The sequence below is a fragment of the Primulina eburnea genome, chromosome 17 (genome assembly GCF_022965805.1).
Source record: "Primulina eburnea isolate SZY01 chromosome 17, ASM2296580v1, whole genome shotgun sequence".
In the NCBI taxonomy this organism is placed as follows: domain Eukaryota; kingdom Viridiplantae; phylum Streptophyta; class Magnoliopsida; order Lamiales; family Gesneriaceae; genus Primulina; species Primulina eburnea.
This window is the reverse complement of record NC_133117.1, coordinates 2,068,637-2,086,782: the sequence shown is the minus strand read 5'-3', so window position 1 is coordinate 2,086,782 and position 18,146 is coordinate 2,068,637. Positions and strand designations below refer to the sequence as shown.

The 18,146-nt window shown below is 32.7% G+C and overlaps 3 protein-coding genes across 3 annotated transcripts; 2 read left to right on the top strand and 1 right to left on the bottom strand.

Annotated features, from left to right (window-relative positions):
• Window positions 1–68: 68 nt before the first annotated feature.
• LOC140817760 (adagio protein 1-like) lies at window positions 69–2,770 on the bottom strand. The gene is made up of 2 exons (XM_073177541.1): window positions 2,198–2,770; window positions 69–1,982 (listed from the first exon to the last, which is right to left on the bottom strand). Exons 1-2 carry the CDS (start codon window positions 2,455–2,457, stop codon window positions 374–376), a joined length of 1,869 nt encoding a protein of 622 aa, XP_073033642.1. The 5' UTR covers window positions 2,458–2,770; the 3' UTR covers window positions 69–373.
• Window positions 2,771–11,395: 8,625 nt separating this feature from the next.
• Window positions 11,396–13,368, top strand: LOC140818434 (PTI1-like tyrosine-protein kinase At3g15890). The gene is made up of 4 exons (XM_073178386.1): window positions 11,396–11,442; window positions 11,548–11,698; window positions 11,991–12,253; window positions 12,617–13,368. The coding sequence occupies exons 1-4, from the start codon at window positions 11,396–11,398 to the stop codon at window positions 13,299–13,301; spliced, it is 1,146 nt and encodes a 381-aa protein (XP_073034487.1). The 3' UTR covers window positions 13,302–13,368.
• Window positions 13,369–15,280: 1,912 nt separating this feature from the next.
• Window positions 15,281–16,855, top strand: LOC140818435 (homeobox-leucine zipper protein HOX18-like). The gene is made up of 3 exons (XM_073178387.1): window positions 15,281–16,110; window positions 16,227–16,306; window positions 16,399–16,855. The coding sequence occupies exons 1-3, from the start codon at window positions 15,757–15,759 to the stop codon at window positions 16,739–16,741; spliced, it is 777 nt and encodes a 258-aa protein (XP_073034488.1). The 5' UTR covers window positions 15,281–15,756; the 3' UTR covers window positions 16,742–16,855.
• Window positions 16,856–18,146: the final 1,291 nt, after the last annotated feature.

The following is an 18,146-nucleotide window of genomic DNA, read 5'->3' as shown; positions in this document are numbered from 1 at the left end:
TGAAAATTGACATGTTGAGTCATGAGGATGACTCAAAAATTTCAACCCGACTATCGGAAATTGTCAAAGTTTAATTCAACTTGTATGAGAAGCGTTCGATGCATCTGTACGTACATCAATACTAATGAATCACAGCAACATAACATCAAACCGAGATTCAGCCATCGGCTGGAGTGAGCCCAAGTGCCCAGAGAGGGAACAAATTTACGTACAGGTACTGATTGGGTTTCTTGGACCTGCTGTCATGCATTTTCTTATGCAGATTTGGCGTCCCTGGAATGGATTCTTAGAATAGGTGTCAATTTCTTGAACACGAAATAATGTTTTTTTCTGAGAAGAACCTTCTGTGTGTCCATTTTTCCCACCGTCCATATTAGATAACAGAGCTTGCTAATGACAGTTCGTGAATCTCAGTCAGCATCCACTCCTCCCCTGTTTGACCTCCAAGGACTATAGCTCTTGTCCCTCCAACAACACATGTACCGTGTCCCCACACAAATCTTGGAGGTCGCCCAGGTACGTTTAAAACTCTCCAGTTTGGCTTCTCTTCAGTTGGATCAAGTAGATAGAGCTGAGATGCAGAATGTAGACCTGCCACAGAGCCACCGAAGACGAGGATTCTACCACCAGGAAGACTCACAGCCACATGATCAAGCCGAGGAGGAGGAGCTATGCCTCCTGGATTACCAGTACCAGGCATTCCACTGCCCGTGACAGATCTCCAACAGGGCACATCCTCGCTAAGATCCATGGTGAACACATCACTTGATCGGAACCGTAGAGTACCACTTTTGGCAAGACCTCCAAACATCAAGATTTTCCTACCACCATAAACAGATAAACTGTGACCCAAACGTGAAGGTGGAGTCCATGCTACTGGTATCTCTCGCCACACGGGTTTCTCCGTTGAAAGATCAAGCAAGAAAGTGTCGCTCAAAAGAACTCCAGAATCAGCACAACCACCAGAGACTATCAGCTTTGTCCCATCGAGGGTGCAGGAGCTATGCCAAGATCTAGGAAGTGGTGGAGCTAAGCCGGAGATTTCACGCCAAGTAGGGTGTTTGGCATCCAAATCCAACACAAAGACATCATTGAGCAAGCCTTGTCTACCACAGCCCCCAAATAGAACGAGATGAGAACCATTCACACAAGAAAGAGTGTGACCCCATCGCGCAGGCGGTGGAGAACTCACTTTGACGTATTTCCATTCGGGATTGCTGGAGTTCAGATCTAATACAAAGGTATCATTTGTGGGCTGCATGTTGACACCTTCTCCACCAAAAAGAACAACACGATTCCCAACAGCACATGCACTGAAGTTGCAACGGGAGGGTTCAACGGCACCTCCAACAGTTAGTTTTCTCCACGCTGCTGCTTCAAGAGTGGTAAGTTCCCTTGCCAATCTTCCCCAACCTAATCTTTTAGCACCAGGCACAGCCTCTAATACTCGAGTTGTTTCACTACCCCATGCACTTTGACAGACCATTCGCCACAGTTCTTCATTCTTCGTTAGCTCATAAAGTCGCCGACAAACTGAGGAGATAGATGTAATATCTCTTGGGCTAAGTCGTGAAAGGATGTTCATAGAAAGTACTTCATCGCTTAAGTGCATCATCCCACAAATCCCACTGCTAATATTCCGACTCCCATCTAATACCTCTTCGCAAGAAGAAACATTAAATCTAAACCTTGCAGATGCCCTCGCAGATTCCAAGAGCGAAGATCCAGGTAGTGGACCCAAATCAAGGGTTGCTTCTGCAAAGACCTGTATGGCAATTATATGTGTTATTGTTTCATTATCACCATATATCGGGGTCATATGCAACCTATTCATCATTGGGGATCCGTCTTTTCTAAAATTCAATAGTTCTCCTTGAAACTCAATCCCTCTCTCAATGCATCTTCTCATGTCAGCAACTACCGAGGAGTTCACAAGAGGATGCCTTTGCTTAGCAAATGGGCCTCTGCATTGCAAGAAGCGGCTACAGAAATTTCGACAAAGTTGAGACATGAGTGTCATACATAAAAACAAAAAACAAAAGGAGAGATTTTCCAAATACACATGAAATCAGCACCAATATATCAGTAATAAAGCAGCATGAAACAGAGTCAGTCACTTGAAGATGAATCTCGAAGCAAAATTAGGAAGAAATAAAGACAATCACAGCAAGGGAAAACAAAAAGAAAAAAGATTTACCAATTACGTCCAAGAACTTCCTCAGCACGATATCCCGTCACCATCTCGAACACGGAATTGACATAAATAATGGGATTATCCAGCTCCAACGCGTCGACAACAATAAACCCACAAGGCGCAGGCTGCAAAAGAGAGTCTACACAGAACGGCGATTGGTCTCCACCACTCTGCCTCAACAAAAACCCTAACCCAGCTCCAATTCCCTCCTCTTCATCACCTTCAGCGCTCAGATCAGACTCCAAATCACTATCCCTCTCCATCAAGATTCTGTACACAGCCCGTTTCAACCCATACCAAGAAATTGCGGGTTTTTAAGGTTAGGAAGCGATTAGGGACAATAGCAAATTCGTGTTGGACACGTTAAGCTTGGGGTTAGCCAAAAAGAGAGGATCAATCGTGGAATTTGCATGTGATAATGTTCCAAGAAAAATAATACAGTTCGGCGAAGCATGAAAAATCTGTTATGTTGGTTGGTGAGTGAGCGATGCTATGAAGATAATGAATGCTACAGCAGATATTTATCTCCTTTGCTTTCTTGTCTAAGCTTCTACGTATGGCGGATTATCAAAACGATAATCACTTCTACCATTGTCTTCAAATTATTCACTGGCACTAACTATTTTTCCAGTGTATATTTATTCAAAATTATTCGTGTTAATTACGTTGACTTCCTTCGATTCTACACGTCCAATCACATTTATAAAAAAATGTGAGACTTATTTCGTGAGTTCATATAATTTAATTAATTCTACGTGAAGAAGTTATCTAATAAAAAACTCAATAAGACGATCTGATTAATTATGAGTTCTCAAAGTATTAATTAAATTGATATAATTCACCTTATGTATAGAAACTCAGTCTAACTAAGTTTTTTTATGATGGGTTTAACACTACTAAAATTATATAAAGTTACTGTCCTCGAGGCACATAGAATATATACGACACATATATTATAGATATCTCTCATTCTCTCATCTAAGTCAAGAATAAAGTGATCAATATCTGTTATCTTGGAACCTAGATCAATCAATAGATTTTGGTACGCATTTATTATTATTTATATTTTTTGATAATTCGACATGAATTCTTGATATATTATGATATATGAATTTAATCATTTCACAATAGTTTATACAAACTCACTTCGATTTAGGACTTATCCTTTGATAAAATCAAATTCTTAGTTCTACTTAAACAACAATAAAACAATTTTGAGTAAATAAATCCCCATATTTCAAACAACTCTCGGCTGAGATTTTATTGACGATTTGAGAAGTTGTGAGAAAACCACGTTTAATCTTTAATGATCTATAATGAACTTGAACGTGGTAGCTTCCGAGCGGTTGAAGAATTGTTCAAATATATGTGCTTGAAAATCTTGAGAAAATTGAGAGTTTTTAGATTTGTAATTTGTTAGGACAACCTCAAATGAATGAATATACTCCCAACTTATAGTTTCTCTTGATTCTAACATTCAAATTGTTTTCAAATTTCGAATGAAAAGCAATTTTATCTTTGTTACTTCTTGAATCATAGTATGATGCCTTTAATGATTTGTTTGCGTCTTGCCAAAAATAGCGACAGAAAACTTTGTAAAGTTGATCTCGTGAGAGAGACTGAGAGAAGACTGCAACAACTTCATGTCTCATTGGTAGACATTTGCAAGCTTAAGTTAAATTAGAAAACATTAGATAATTAAATTTATATGGTCAAATAAATTAATTAACAATTTTCATATAAAGTTTTAATTAAGAAAATTCAAATTGGTTCAATCGCAATATTAATTAACCAAACCAAAAATATTCAAAATTATGATCGTGAAAAAAATAATATTTTAAGTTATTAGAAATAAATATAAATCTTGCTATATGAATTCAAATAGAATATTATATTGAAATTAAATAATTACATATGTCCTCTAAATTTAATGCAAAAATTAGCAATAAATTATTCTTGTAAGCTAAGTTTTTAATGTTATTCTTGTAACTACTATTCCACCCAATATAAAATTAATAGTCTTTTAAACCTTTGTGTTTTCAAAATCACACATTTACTCAACATGTTCTTAAAACTTAAGCATATTTACTCAATTTTTAAGAGATTTTATGTCTGATTTTGAAAAACCCGTGTTTTAAATACGATTGATTTTACAGAAAGGTTTTTAAAAAAAATTAATTTCATTTTCCACCACAAATGCTGATGCAATTTACCCATATTTTCACTGAAATATTCTAAACCTGAAACTTTGCTTTAAACTATATATTATTAATTATTTGAAAGGGACCAAAATTTATTATCACATAACTAACATTAATTCATGATATTTTAAAGAAATTAATAGTCAAATATATAAAAATAAAAGAGTAGAAATATCAAAATAAAAATTTGCCCAATAATTATAGCTATGACGTGCAAAAAGGAGATGTCGTACATATAGCAACGCATGGTATTAATTAATTAATTAATTCATGCAGTTGTGTGTCAGGTTATATTCAGAGAAGGTTTCAAGGCAGAAAAAAGACTGAATGGAAGTATTTTTCCAATTTCTCTAAGAGTTGAAATCATGTTGCTTCATTTCCCTTTCATACCCAATACATTCATTTCGAGTGTAATCAATGTTATTATATACCTATATATATATATATATAATATATGGATTTTTTTATGCGTGTGACAGATCAAATCTATGTATATTTACAATAAAATTAATATTTTTATGAGTAACTCAAATAAAAATTTTATGTCATAAAATTAACTTGCGATATCGTTGCACAAAAATTTTTGTGATATAATAAATGGTTACAGAAGGACTCCCACTTTTTATGGTAATTGCCTCTTAACTCTCCCAACCTTTTCCCCGGTTTGTTTGACTGCCTGACGGACAATGAACGGCCCGGATCACTCCACATGAGTGATACGGGTCCACCTCACTGTAAAAAAAAAAAAAATTTGACTCAGAAAAATCCGAGCCTTTGGATCGACCCCTGCGAACACTGTCCGCAGGGATATATAGGGTCGACCGAACCCTTTTCCCCATTGTGTTTTATGGGCTCATTAGATATAGATACATTAAATACTTTAATATTTTATTGGGTCGTCACCACACGATTCTATGGTTTGAAGTAGAGATATAATTGTTGGAAAAAATTCATAAACCGCAGAATCCATCGTACTGAATCATTAAGAATCTGACTGAAAATTTAAGTGGAAGTGTACCTGAAGCCATATTTCTGAATTCTTTAGAATGTGCCTTGATCTTTCAGATCTACGCGCTCTTTTTTTGAGAGAATCCTTTAGTTTCTCTTCAAATGGGAGATAATAGAGAACATGATAACGCGAGATCTGAGACTATGACCCATACATATATAGATAATGTTTATAATTATCTTCTGATATTTCAGTTTTAGCTAATCATAAAAACAAAAATTATACTTATGTCGTATGTGCACATTAAATGCCCACAACCTGTTAGATACATTAAATCTCAATAACCCGAAACATTAGTTGATCACTTTATTTTGGGCTTAATTTAATAGACAACCCACAACACATAATTATTCGCATACAAGCTCATATAAATAAAATTGATCCAACAATATAACCAAACCAAACTTTTGAATATTTGAGTTTGACTCGTCGAAAGATAAAAGAAAAAACTCCGACCGTAACATAGACTAGCTAGTCCATTTTCTCACTTGAACCGCATGTGCTATACGCGTATAATCCCAAAATATTAATGTAGAACTTATACATTACAATATCTGTATGCTTTTATACAATGTAACCATTAGACTTAGCCCTGCGTAATCTACTCGATCGATCGACCTTGAACCGTACGTAACTTTTGCATGGCCCGTCGTACCGACATCGGTTCCTAAACAGTCTTTAATACACGAATTTCTTATTACAAAACACATTATATTTAAATATATATGTCACCAACCAATTTTTTTCATATATATATATATATTATATAATCAACAACTCATTGCTGAATGATGCTGTTGGCATGAACCTTCTCCAAAATGAGGGTATTAATTTTACTTTTACTTGTTCTTCTTATTCATCATCAAATCATGATAGCAAACTTAAGCTCGAAAGCTGCTGCGGCAAGAGAATCGATCATCCTTCTTTCTCCGAAGATGCATAAGTTTTCCGATGAATCGGAGACTGAGATATCATCATCAAGATCAGCGATGCTGCATTTTTCCAGGTATTATTCGTCCAAGGTTACAGATGAAGATAAGCGGCTTGTTCCAACCGGATCAAATCCCTTGCATAACAGGTAATTATTAGGGAAGTTGGCCTGAAAATTACTTTATTTATTAGACTAAAACATGGCATGTAATTTAAATTTTTTTTAACTTCTTTATTCTATATTTTCATTTACTTTTAGTTGTAAATCATGTCCACTCTTTTCTGCTAATCTCTGAATCCATCCACGATGTAATATATTATTTAAAGCTAATAGTACTTTAAACCTGCTAAATTAGCTAACTTCTGGCATTCTGTTAAAGTTTATATATATATATATATATATATATATATATATATATATATATATATATATATATATATATATATGACTTACGATCAAGGATATTTGAGGTTTTTATATATATATATAAAGGAGAAAAGTGTGCATAGTTATGAGATAATGTAAGATGATATTCCAGATTTTTTCCAAAGTTTTAAATTTCATTTCGTTAAATTTTCCATATCATGGATTCATTTATCTTGGATATTGTTATGATATATATATATATATATATATATATATATATATATATATATATTATATATATATATATATATATATTATAGGTTAGTCAAATAAAAGCTTTGATCGAATTTTTCTCTTGGAAAAGGACAAAACAAAATGTCGAATTTTTTAGAATATTGCTGTTTGAATAATGTAGGATGAAACGTTTTCTTATTTACTAAAAGTTATAGCGGGCAGAACGATACAACTCAAATCTTTTATATTGTACATTAATTAAAATATCACGTTTCGATTGCTCTGACTGATAATTATCAAGCTAGCAGAATGATACGACTCAAATCTTTTATATTATATATTAATTAAAATATCATGTTTCGATTGCTATGTCTGATAATTATGATAATTATTAGGACTCAACTAAAACAAAAAATTGTTATTGGTGGGTAGCAGTTATAGTTCGGATTCGTTATTGATGAGGGTTTTGATGGGACAATATACCAAATTGGCATTGAATTTGCCCATTCGCTATAGAGACAGGCATATATATATATATCAGAGAAAAGAGAGTGAAAAAAGGTGAGATTTATTTAAGTCTCCGTGTCCGTATTGCAGCCAATAAGTCATTTTCAATCCCTATCTACCGAAAAATAGTTTCAATAAAAATTGGATTTAAAATTATATATTGTACTGTCTAATAATATTAAACCCGATTATATATATTTGAGCTTTAAATATATATGTGAATGATAGGATTTGAGCTTTTACTATATATTATGTTTGTTTGAAAGATTTGACGGATATACAATCTATATATTAAGATCATGGTCCTCACATCTGACGAACAATATACACTCGTTCATGTTGTTCATAGGCAGATCTCATGTGAGACGGGTCGATCCGCTCGATAAAATGTAATATTTTATCATGAGTTGGGTCAGGTAGCGGATTTCTCTCACAAAATTGATGTAAGATGGTTTCATAGGAGTTTTTGTGATTTGGTTATTATTACTTAATGGTTTAATATGAAATCCTGGAAATTTCATTTAATAGTTTTATAATATATGAATTTATAAAACTTATATATGTCTTTTATACATATAATTATATATTTTTCGACATAAATAAATTACAAACAAGTGTGTCATTCCAATTTTTAGTATGAGAATTTTAGTCCTCGATCTTCACCCATTTTCTCCTCAAACTCCTTGTCAATCACTAGCTTACATAAACATGTAATTTATTTAGTGACATGTATATATAGCTAAATGCATTATTCAATATCTTGGGATATAATATAGTTTATTTTTCGATAGAGACATGTCATTTGGATTTGTAGAGTTTTTTGTTTCGTGGGAATATTCTAAATCGATTATTTGTTCTTCTTTCCTCATCTTCCCCATATTTTCAAACGTAAGGTAATTTGCTATTAAACGTGCTCAAGAACTCTTGTAAGATCGTCTCATGAGTAAATTTTTGTAAGATGAATATCTGATCTGAATCAACTTATGAAAAAAGCTGATATCTAAATATGTGAATATCTTAATCTAGAGTTAATATATTAATTCTGATCTATCTAAAATTTTTGCTAGCTTTTGATCTTTGTATTTTCAGTTTAATTCAATCGACATGAAAAAAGTTGATATCTAAATATGTGAATATCTTATGGTGAATGAAAATTGGTTAATTTGAAGGGAAAATTGTGAAATTGGTCTTTCAATTTGAGTTTGTTACGATTTTGATCATTTAGATCGTTAATTTTCGGCTTTAGCTCGTCATGAAAACTTGTTTTATATGACCAACTCAACTAACTAATCAACTAATTATTACCTTAGTCTACAATATATGAATAAAAATATTCGAATCTACAATATAATTCTTTAATCTCCTACAAAATCATAAGATAAATTAAAAAAACAAATGGGAAAAAAAATTAATTAATTAATAAGCATTTGAATATCAAGGTGAAGGTATAGCACATGCATATGATTTCTTTCCTAGCAATATCGCACCGATTCCAGTTCAAATAATAAATTAATCCATATTCTTTCTTTAAATCTGAGTAGGTCTCTTGTCAGACGGTCTCACAAATCTTTATCTGTGAGACGAGTCAACCCTACCGATATTCACAATAAAAAGTAATACTCTTAGCATAAAAAGTAAATACTTTTTCATGGATGACTTAAATAAAATATCTATCTCACAAAATACGACTCGTGAGACCGACTCACATAAGTTTTTGTCCTTGAATCTTGGCTTGCATCCTTTAATTCGTCTCGCATTACACCACCAGAAGTACGTAATATAAAATTGTAGTTGGCATTTCAATTAGCATTCCGAAAATAACCTTGTATAATTCAATAAATAAACACTTGAGAAATCATTTCAAATTAAATAAAAGGAATCATTTTTCATTTTATGATATATGTTTCAGCATCAATTTTTTTTTTAAAACATGACAATGGCAATACCTATTACTACGACCTAGGGATGACAATTTTCGAGTGGGCTCGGGACCGGGTGGGGAAAACCCAAAATGAGACGGGTTTGGGGACTATTTTTAGGTTTGGATTCGGGTTCAAAGATATTTTTGAATCCTTGAAATAGTTTGAGATATGTACAAAGATAACATCTTCATCTCCGTATCCATCCCAATGATAACAATTAATATTATTATTGTTATTATTAGTAAAATTAAGTTCGGGTTCTTCGATTCCTGAACCAATCTTAGAACCTGCCTCTTCCCCGTCATATTTCTATTTTTGAAGCAAAGTTGGAGATGATTCCCGCAGATTCAGGTTAAGAGATTCCTCGAACCGGAAAAAGCCGGAATATGGACGGATACGAGGGATGAGAAACAATTCGAAGATGGAGATGGAGATTACAAACCCGTCTACATCCCGCCTCTTTACCATCCCTACATGCAGAAAGCAAATCGTCTCGTGTTTTTCGTGCTCCATTTACACACACGTACATATAAACACCACGAGTATCCACGTTGCAATAAAATATAATACTATTTTACAATTAGACCTGTATATTGTACAACAAAATATTAATAAATGGAAACAATTATTTTTATTTAATATGTTATTTATTTAATACGTTGACTATCCAAACAGGTGGTGATGACCGGCATCGAAATAGTCAAATTCGAGCTCGAACAAAAAATTAGACGAAAAAATATTATACCTCGGGTTTGAACTCAACTCAAAATATTAGGCATGTTCATTAATAACTCGATTCTTGAAAATAAAGACATGAAATATATATATATATATATATATATATATATATATATATATATATATATATATATATATATATATATATATATATATATATATATATATATATATATATATACCTCGGGTTTGAACTCAACTCAAAATATTAGGCATGTTCATTAATAACTCGATTCTTGAAAATAAAGACATGAAATATATATATATATATATATATATATATATATATATATATATATATATATATATATATATATATATATATATATATAGACACACACACACACACATGTTTCATTTTTAAAACGTACGGCTGAAGTTTCAATCCATACTAAGCCAAATGGCAAAAAAAAATCATAAGTTTTGTATCCACCATAACAAAACATGATACAAAATTGAAAGGACCTAATCGTGATTTAATGTGTCGTCGAGCAAATTAAATTTAACTACGATAATCGATAACTAAAGAATTTAATTAGTCGTTCAAAATATTAGCAATTGTTTTTAATTATTATTATACTACACTTTATATATGTTGATTGTTTATTTAGAATAGAACTTATTCTTGATTAGTTTCCTTGTTGACTATTTAGCTCAATCATAATATATGTCTCTATTAATGCATACGTCAATCATGTCTTGGCGATGGATTTAATTTTCTGAAATTTTGATATAGTTAAATTCAAGCATTTGGATCTCAACAAAATGTTCATTAATTGTTGAGTTGTCTGATGTCATATCAGTAATTATATCAAAATAATCCAAAATTAAAAATTATTGTACCAAATCCAAACTTTGACAACTTAATTGGCAAAAACCCCAAGTCAAAAAATTTAATTGACAAAAAAAAAAAAATCATTTTCCTGAATCTTTAATTTAGTTAGATTCTGAGCCCGTGTTTTTTTATATGCAAATACTTCTGTGAGACAGTCTCAGGGGTTGTATTTTATGAGACGAATATCTTATTTGGGTCATCCATAAAAAAATATTACTTTTATGTTAATAGTCGTATTATTTTTTTATTATGAAGATAAAAATTTGTGAGATCGTAGATCTACTCTTTTTATTATATTGCTTTAAACTTAACAAGCTCCGCCGGCTGAGGGCGGCAGTGCCAGTTCGAGGATGACAAATTTGGCATCATCAGTGAAAATATTACTTCAAAACAATCGAAAATCTATAAGAAATTAAAACTTGTCTTATTTCGAACTCAGAAACCCTGTAAGCCAAGCAATGGGTTCATCCCTGAGTTGCTGTGATTCCGAAAAAGTTGAGGAAGGGTACGTTCAAAAACAAATTATATATAATTTTTATTTTTATATATCTGGTTTTTTTTCATATATATAATATAATTTAAGAATATTCATTTTTTGGGGTTTTTTTAGGCTAACATTCAGTGGAGGAAATTGCAATACATGGAGAATTTTCACGTACAAGGAGCTGCATTCTGCTACAAATGGTTTCTGTGAAGATTACAAGCTCGGAGAAGGAGGCTTTGGGAGTGTGTATTGGGGCAAAGCATCAGATGGACTTCAAGTAAATTTATATAAACCATGCATGTTCTTTGGGATATTCAAAATAAATTAAAGATTCGATTTTTCAAAATTTTCATCAGAATTTTTTGTGGAAAAAATTAAAATCACAAAATTTCCACAATATCACCATTACTAAAGAAATCAAGATTCGCATCGCTCCTTTACCAAGAGCAATGTTATATAATGGAGTTTGGTTAGAAAAAAAATGAATATTAGGATTGCATGTTTAGGATATGAAAATATTTTATTGCTGCTGACTTTTTTTGTAATTTTTCATGTATATATAAATTCAGATAGCGGTCAAGAAACTGAAGTCTATGAACTCGAAAGCCGAAATGGAATTCGCCGTGGAAGTTGAGGTACTTGGAAGGGTGAGACACAAGAATCTGTTAGGTCTTAGAGGCTACTGTGCCGGGAACGATCAACGTCTCATCGTATATGACTACATGCCGAATCTCAGCTTGCTCTCTCATTTACATGGTCAGTTTGCTGGAGAAGTTCAGCTTGATTGGAAGAAGAGAATGAAAATTGCACTTGGATCTGCTGAAGGCTTGTTGTAAGATTCTTGTCATGCTAACATTTGAATAATTTGTTGTGTCGATGGCTGAAAGCTCATCTGACATCAAGATATCAGGTTTAGGACGAGGTCTGGGATTCGAGACTCAGCCACAACTCTTTTCTATTGTATTTTAAAATTATTCATTATGACATTATGTCATCAAATTATATTTTAAAATTTAATAAAGAAAAAAACAATGTCTCTGTAGTAAACCATAACCAAACCTTTATGTGTTTCTTGATTAATTTTTAAAATATATTTCAAGGAAACATTTTCCATAAATTGTTTGTGCAAGTAAAGGATTTATTATTTGTATATGAAAATAGAAATAATGTGTCTTTGTTCCCTCATGATATTTAGGTACTTGCACCATGAGGTGACACCCCATATCATTCACAGAGACATCAAGGCTAGCAATGTGCTGTTGGACTCCAATTTTGATCCATTAGTGGCGGATTTCGGGTTCGCCAAGCTGATCCCGGAGGGCGTTAGTCACATGACTACACGAGTAAAAGGCACGTTAGGATACCTCGCGCCTGAGTATGCGATGTGGGGAAAGGTTTCCGAGAGTTGTGATGTCTACAGCTTTGGAATTCTGCTGCTAGAGATGGTCACCGGAAGAAAGCCTATTGAGAAGCTTCCCGGTGGCATTAAACGGACCATCACGGAATGGTCGGAGCCATTCATATCTAGAGGGAGGTTCAGAGATCTCGTAGATCCTAAGCTACGGGGGAATTTCGACGAAAATCAGTTGATAAGGACGGTAAATGTCGCTGCATTGTGTGTTCAAACTGAGGCAGAGAAAAGGCCTAACATGAAGGAAGTGGTAAGCCTTCTTAAAGGGCAGGAACCAAATCCCAAGGGATCGAATGCGAAGATCAAAAGTTTTCGGTACGGTGAAGATTTGATGGATCTTGATCAAGCTAGTGACAATGAACATAATGGCTACGAAGACGAGATCGGCGTATACGGCGTGTTCGGTGACTTGGAGACGCAGAAGATGAAGGATAGTTATAACAGAAGAAGTTATGGAAAAAAAATATAAGACATGTATCAAACTTGAGTTGTTATCATCTTGATGTATACTTTGTTATAACATGCAGTGGGACTTTAAAGGCAATGGTTCTTTCCATTTTTATTTTTGTATTTTATTTTTCCTGGTAGAAATTATTTGATTTATAATTATTTGTGAGTTGATTATCTTCATGAAATTTATATTAACATTGAAAATGTTCATACCATCATTCTGTCAATACTATTATTAGTGCATTTTCCACCATGTTTCAATCAAGAAACTTGACGTTCAAACATTTATATTTGGTGTAAAGTTGGACTTCTACTTGATAAGGAAGTGGAATCATGTTATGCATGAAAAATGGAAACGAAAGTTCGACGAACTGTACACCTAGCTGTTAACATTGAATACTACATGATTAACATGAGGGAAGAGATCAATGCTTAATTGTTGAAGCAGGTATCCACTCATTCAGGAAATCCAATGCAACAAACAAACAAGACACAGCCATGAACTTTTACGAGGTTTTTCGAGTTTTCAAATGACGGATCACCACCAAAACTAACATCTTCTGATAGATAACTGATCGTGGGACGATTACGCCAGTTCGTTTCCAATTTCAGCCCCACTGACTAGAGCTGTGTAGGCTGGTAGTCGACTTTTACACAGAACAAACTTGAGGAATGTGGCTGGTTTTGAGAGTATTATGCACCTGCAAAAAGTTCGAGGAATGTGGGCTAGTTTTGAAAGTATTATGTACCATAACCAAATCTAGCTAGGATATATATAATCAATTCTCTGTGGAAATTGAATATTGAATATACATTTAAACTCAATCATCAGACAAAAACGTTAGGGAATGAATGTATTCAAATGCATTATATATAAAAAATTTATTTAGTTTTTCTTTTTCATATGAATAGTGCATTATTAGTTTAAATGACTCACACTTGACTCCAATAGTGTATTATTTAGTGTCCATGATTTGATGTGTGTAATTTGGGATGGAGTGTTTAATATATTTTCTAATATAATCTTTTAGACGTTTTGCTCTATTTTGTGTAGTGTCACGATCAGTACTTTCGATGACAATGACTAAAATTGCTGTAAAAAAACTAAAGATATTAGACTAAAACAAAAATCCGATAGCATAGAAGACCAAAACCGTAAAAAAACATACATATAAGATCAAAAAAGTAGTTTTCGCTTTTTATCGAGAATGTGTAAATTGGAGTTAATTTCCCTAGACTCTTAACCAAAAAAAGAAAAGTGAGAAGTATGCAATAAGAAAGATTTGACGTTGTACTTGGATGAAAAATATTTGATTTCGAAATAGTGATTTGTTCTAAGAGGGATTTGAACTATATATTTCAGATTTCAGATTTCAAATTACTCATCTTTTGTGTTTTTTTTCAGATCTGTCATTATTATTATTGAAATTACATAATTTTATAAAAAGTGAATTTGAGTTTCATACTAATTTGTTCATCCAAACTATTCAAAGAATTTGAAATTCATCAATCCAATAATAAAACCTAAATTTGCATTTGGATTTATGATTTTAAAGCTAAAATTTCAAGTTCATGATAACAAATCCATTAGTTTGTTTGGATAACTCCACTTGACAATCGATTGTAAACCTCAACTTATTAATTTTTTTAATCAACATGGTGTATTTCAAATACATCTCAAAATAAAGTTATTTCAAATCTTTACTTCAAATACTCCATCAAATCCAATCGCAACCTCATATAATTTGTCACTAATTTCTCAAATGATTTTCTTTTTCACTTTCAAAACTTACTTCCCTTGACATCATACATCACTCCCTTTCCAAAAGAAAAAGAAAAATCAATATAAATTTTCAAATATTATTAGAAAAAATAACACATGCATGTGTCTTATTCAAAACATAAATAAAATAGCATACATAACTTATACAACAAATACTATATAATATATGTCTTATGTAAAAAAAAAAACAATTAATGCATCACCATAAGTCTAATCAATGGATATTTTCTTATGTCATGCTTGAAGGTTACAACTTACAAGTTGATTAAAATCACAATAATTAACCAAATTGACCAAATTCACATAACATAACTTAATAATGCATTAAAAAAAAAAAACCCATTAATTCCAACTTGTGATCTTCTTGCTAACAAAAGATGAGTCAAATTGCCATTAATCTCTATCAAAACAGTAATTAATTGATTCCATTAAGTGGCTAATTAAGTTTGTTTGGTTTCCTCCAATTAGTCATTACCCTAACGCATGCCATTATTATTGCCCTATTTTCTTTGACATTAATAATTACTCTATATAATAAATTCATAATTAAAATGTATTTAACTAATTAACTCATAATAAAGCCATATAAATTAATCTTCAAGCTAACACCTTCCTAATCTCATCTCATTGACAAGAGAAGAGGAAGGGAAAACAAGAATCACCCTAATCAATTTTCTCTTGTTTTTCATCCATGGATGAGAAAGATGAAGCATCCAGTATCAAACTCGAGCTCGACTTAGGATTAGGCTTAACCACTTATGGGCCGAAAAGGGATAACTTGAAGAAGAATAAGAGGGTGTGTTTTCTTGATCTTTCTATCCCACTTCACCAAAATGGTCATGATACCGAGTATTCGAGCTCGAGCCCGAAATTCATGCAAGTGGATGAAAAACAAGGGAGCAAGAATAGGATTTTCAATGGTAACAAGGCCGATGATTGTGAAAGAACTTATTCCAAGAATTGTAGCAGAAAGAAGCTGAGGCTCGACAAGGATCAGATCACTTTGCTTGAAGAGAGTTTTGAACAGCACTCTTCTCTTACAATGGTGTATATTTTATTATTATTTTGGAAGATTTATATCAAAATCACAGAATTTAATACGGTTTTGTAATAAGTAAAAATTCAGATTAGATTAAAAAATAAATTTTGGTGGGCATGCAGGCGCAGAAACGGATACTAGCAGAAAGATTGAATCTCAAACCTAGACAAGTTGAAGTTTGGTTTCAGAACCGAAGAGCAAGGTTGTTAAATATGTTTCTTCCATTTCTTAAATCGGATTCGAATAATAAAAAAGAAATTTATGTTGTTTCTTGCATTGTAATTTTGAACGCAGGATAAAACTGAAGCAAACCGAGATAGACCGCGAGTTCTTGAAGAAGAACTGCGAAAGGCTCAGCGACGAGAATCGACAACTAAAGAGACAACTGTTGGAGCTTCGATCACCGGCTAAAACAGAAAACCCACCACCGCCACCTGCGGCAGCGGCTCCGTTGCTGCGGCAGTTTTTGCACCCAGTGACTAAGGCCGCGGCGGCAGCGCTTAAAACGTGCCCTTCATGTGAGAAAACTTGGAACAATAGGGGCGGCGCGAAGCAGGAAACGGCGGCAGCAGCCGTTATGGAAGTGGGCCATGGAGATAAACTAAATAGCAGAGCCGGCTTGGAAAGCTATGGCTAAGAGGTTGATATAGAAGAGCAAATTAAAGATAAAGAAATGTGTGAATGATTATTATTCATCAATTTTCATACAAAAAATATTAATTTATGGGAGATAATTTTTTATAATGATAAGTACCGAAATTTCGGATACCATATACCGTACCGAAAATAGCAGTATGAGAAAAATGATACCGTTATCATACCGACTATTCGGTACTGAAGTTTCGGTACGATAAATATAAAATACTGTCATAACGAAAGTATATATAAAAAATTCATTCTCGTGTAATTCTAAGACCAATGATCAGCAATACTAAACAAATTCATCAAGACAGTCAAAGAGACCATGAAAGATATGTACAAAACAAATCCATCAAGACAATAAACACCAACCACAATATGTGTCTGGAGATTCAAGACATCAATGAACACCAATAAACTTTATCCGCAATATGTACGACTTCTTCATCCACTATCTTTGCAAAAATGTCTGAGGCCCTGTGATTTCTGAAGTCTGTCAGCTTTTTAACAAGTCGAGGCCCAACATCCAGTCCTCTAGCTAGCTGTAAGATTAGACGACATATATAAGACTTCTCAATAGTTTAAATTTTAAACTATGAGTCGAGTTGTTTCGTTAAACTTTGATTTGGACTATTCCAACATGATGAGTCCAAACAGAAGTTATATTATTTATTTTGGTACGGTATCGATATATATCATTTATACCAAAAAAACTACCTTATATTTTTTAAAAATTTAACTTTATTATTTAAAAATATTATATATTTTTTTAATTTATATATATTATTTTGGTACATACCGAAAATTTCAAATTTTATACCGTTATCGTACCAAATATTTCGGTATCGGTAACATACCATACCGAATATTTCGGTATACCAAAAATTTCGATAAATTCGGTATTTTTCGGTACGATAACCTCGGTATATCGTAAATTCGATATTTTTCTCCACCCCTAAATGATATACTTTAATTTCATATTGGGTAAGATTTTTTATTATACAAATATATATAAGTAAACCTTGTATATATAATTAACATATGCATATTTGCGTAAAAAAAATTAATTGGATGGACAATTTTTCTATGTTTCATCACATCCAATAGGTGGGTGACATTTCATCGATGCTCACATAAATGTGTACAGTAGGTGTGCAACATATCGAAACTATATATAATTAATGGTTTTAGAAGAAAAAAACAAAAATACTAGTTAGGTTTTGGAATATTAATTACAAGGCTTTAAATAAATTAATTTACAGAACGTGCATAGTCTGGGAATAAAACTTTTACTATAGATACCAAACTGTGTTCGTCATAAAGTAGCTTATTTCGAATTGATAGTATACGTATGCATGTTCCAATTACCACATAATGTAGCATATAAAATTATGATTTTGGTT

Coding starts and splice junctions, on each gene's coding strand:
- LOC140817760 (XM_073177541.1), bottom strand. CDS start 2,457: ATGGAGAGGGATAGTGATTTGGAGTCTGATCTGAGCGCTGAAGGTGAT. Junction 1,983..2,197: donor GAAGTTCTTGGACGTAATTG/GTAAATCTTTTT, acceptor AAATTTCTGTAG/CCGCTTCTTGCAATGCAGAG.
- LOC140818434 (XM_073178386.1), top strand. CDS start 11,396: ATGGGTTCATCCCTGAGTTGCTGTGATTCCGAAAAAGTTGAGGAAGG. Junction 11,443..11,547: donor TCCGAAAAAGTTGAGGAAGG/GTACGTTCAAAA, acceptor GGGTTTTTTTAG/GCTAACATTCAGTGGAGGAA. Junction 11,699..11,990: donor AAGCATCAGATGGACTTCAA/GTAAATTTATAT, acceptor ATATAAATTCAG/ATAGCGGTCAAGAAACTGAA.
- LOC140818435 (XM_073178387.1), top strand. CDS start 15,757: ATGGATGAGAAAGATGAAGCATCCAGTATCAAACTCGAGCTCGACTTA. Junction 16,111..16,226: donor AGCACTCTTCTCTTACAATG/GTGTATATTTTA, acceptor GTGGGCATGCAG/GCGCAGAAACGGATACTAGC. Junction 16,307..16,398: donor TTTCAGAACCGAAGAGCAAG/GTTGTTAAATAT, acceptor TTTTGAACGCAG/GATAAAACTGAAGCAAACCG.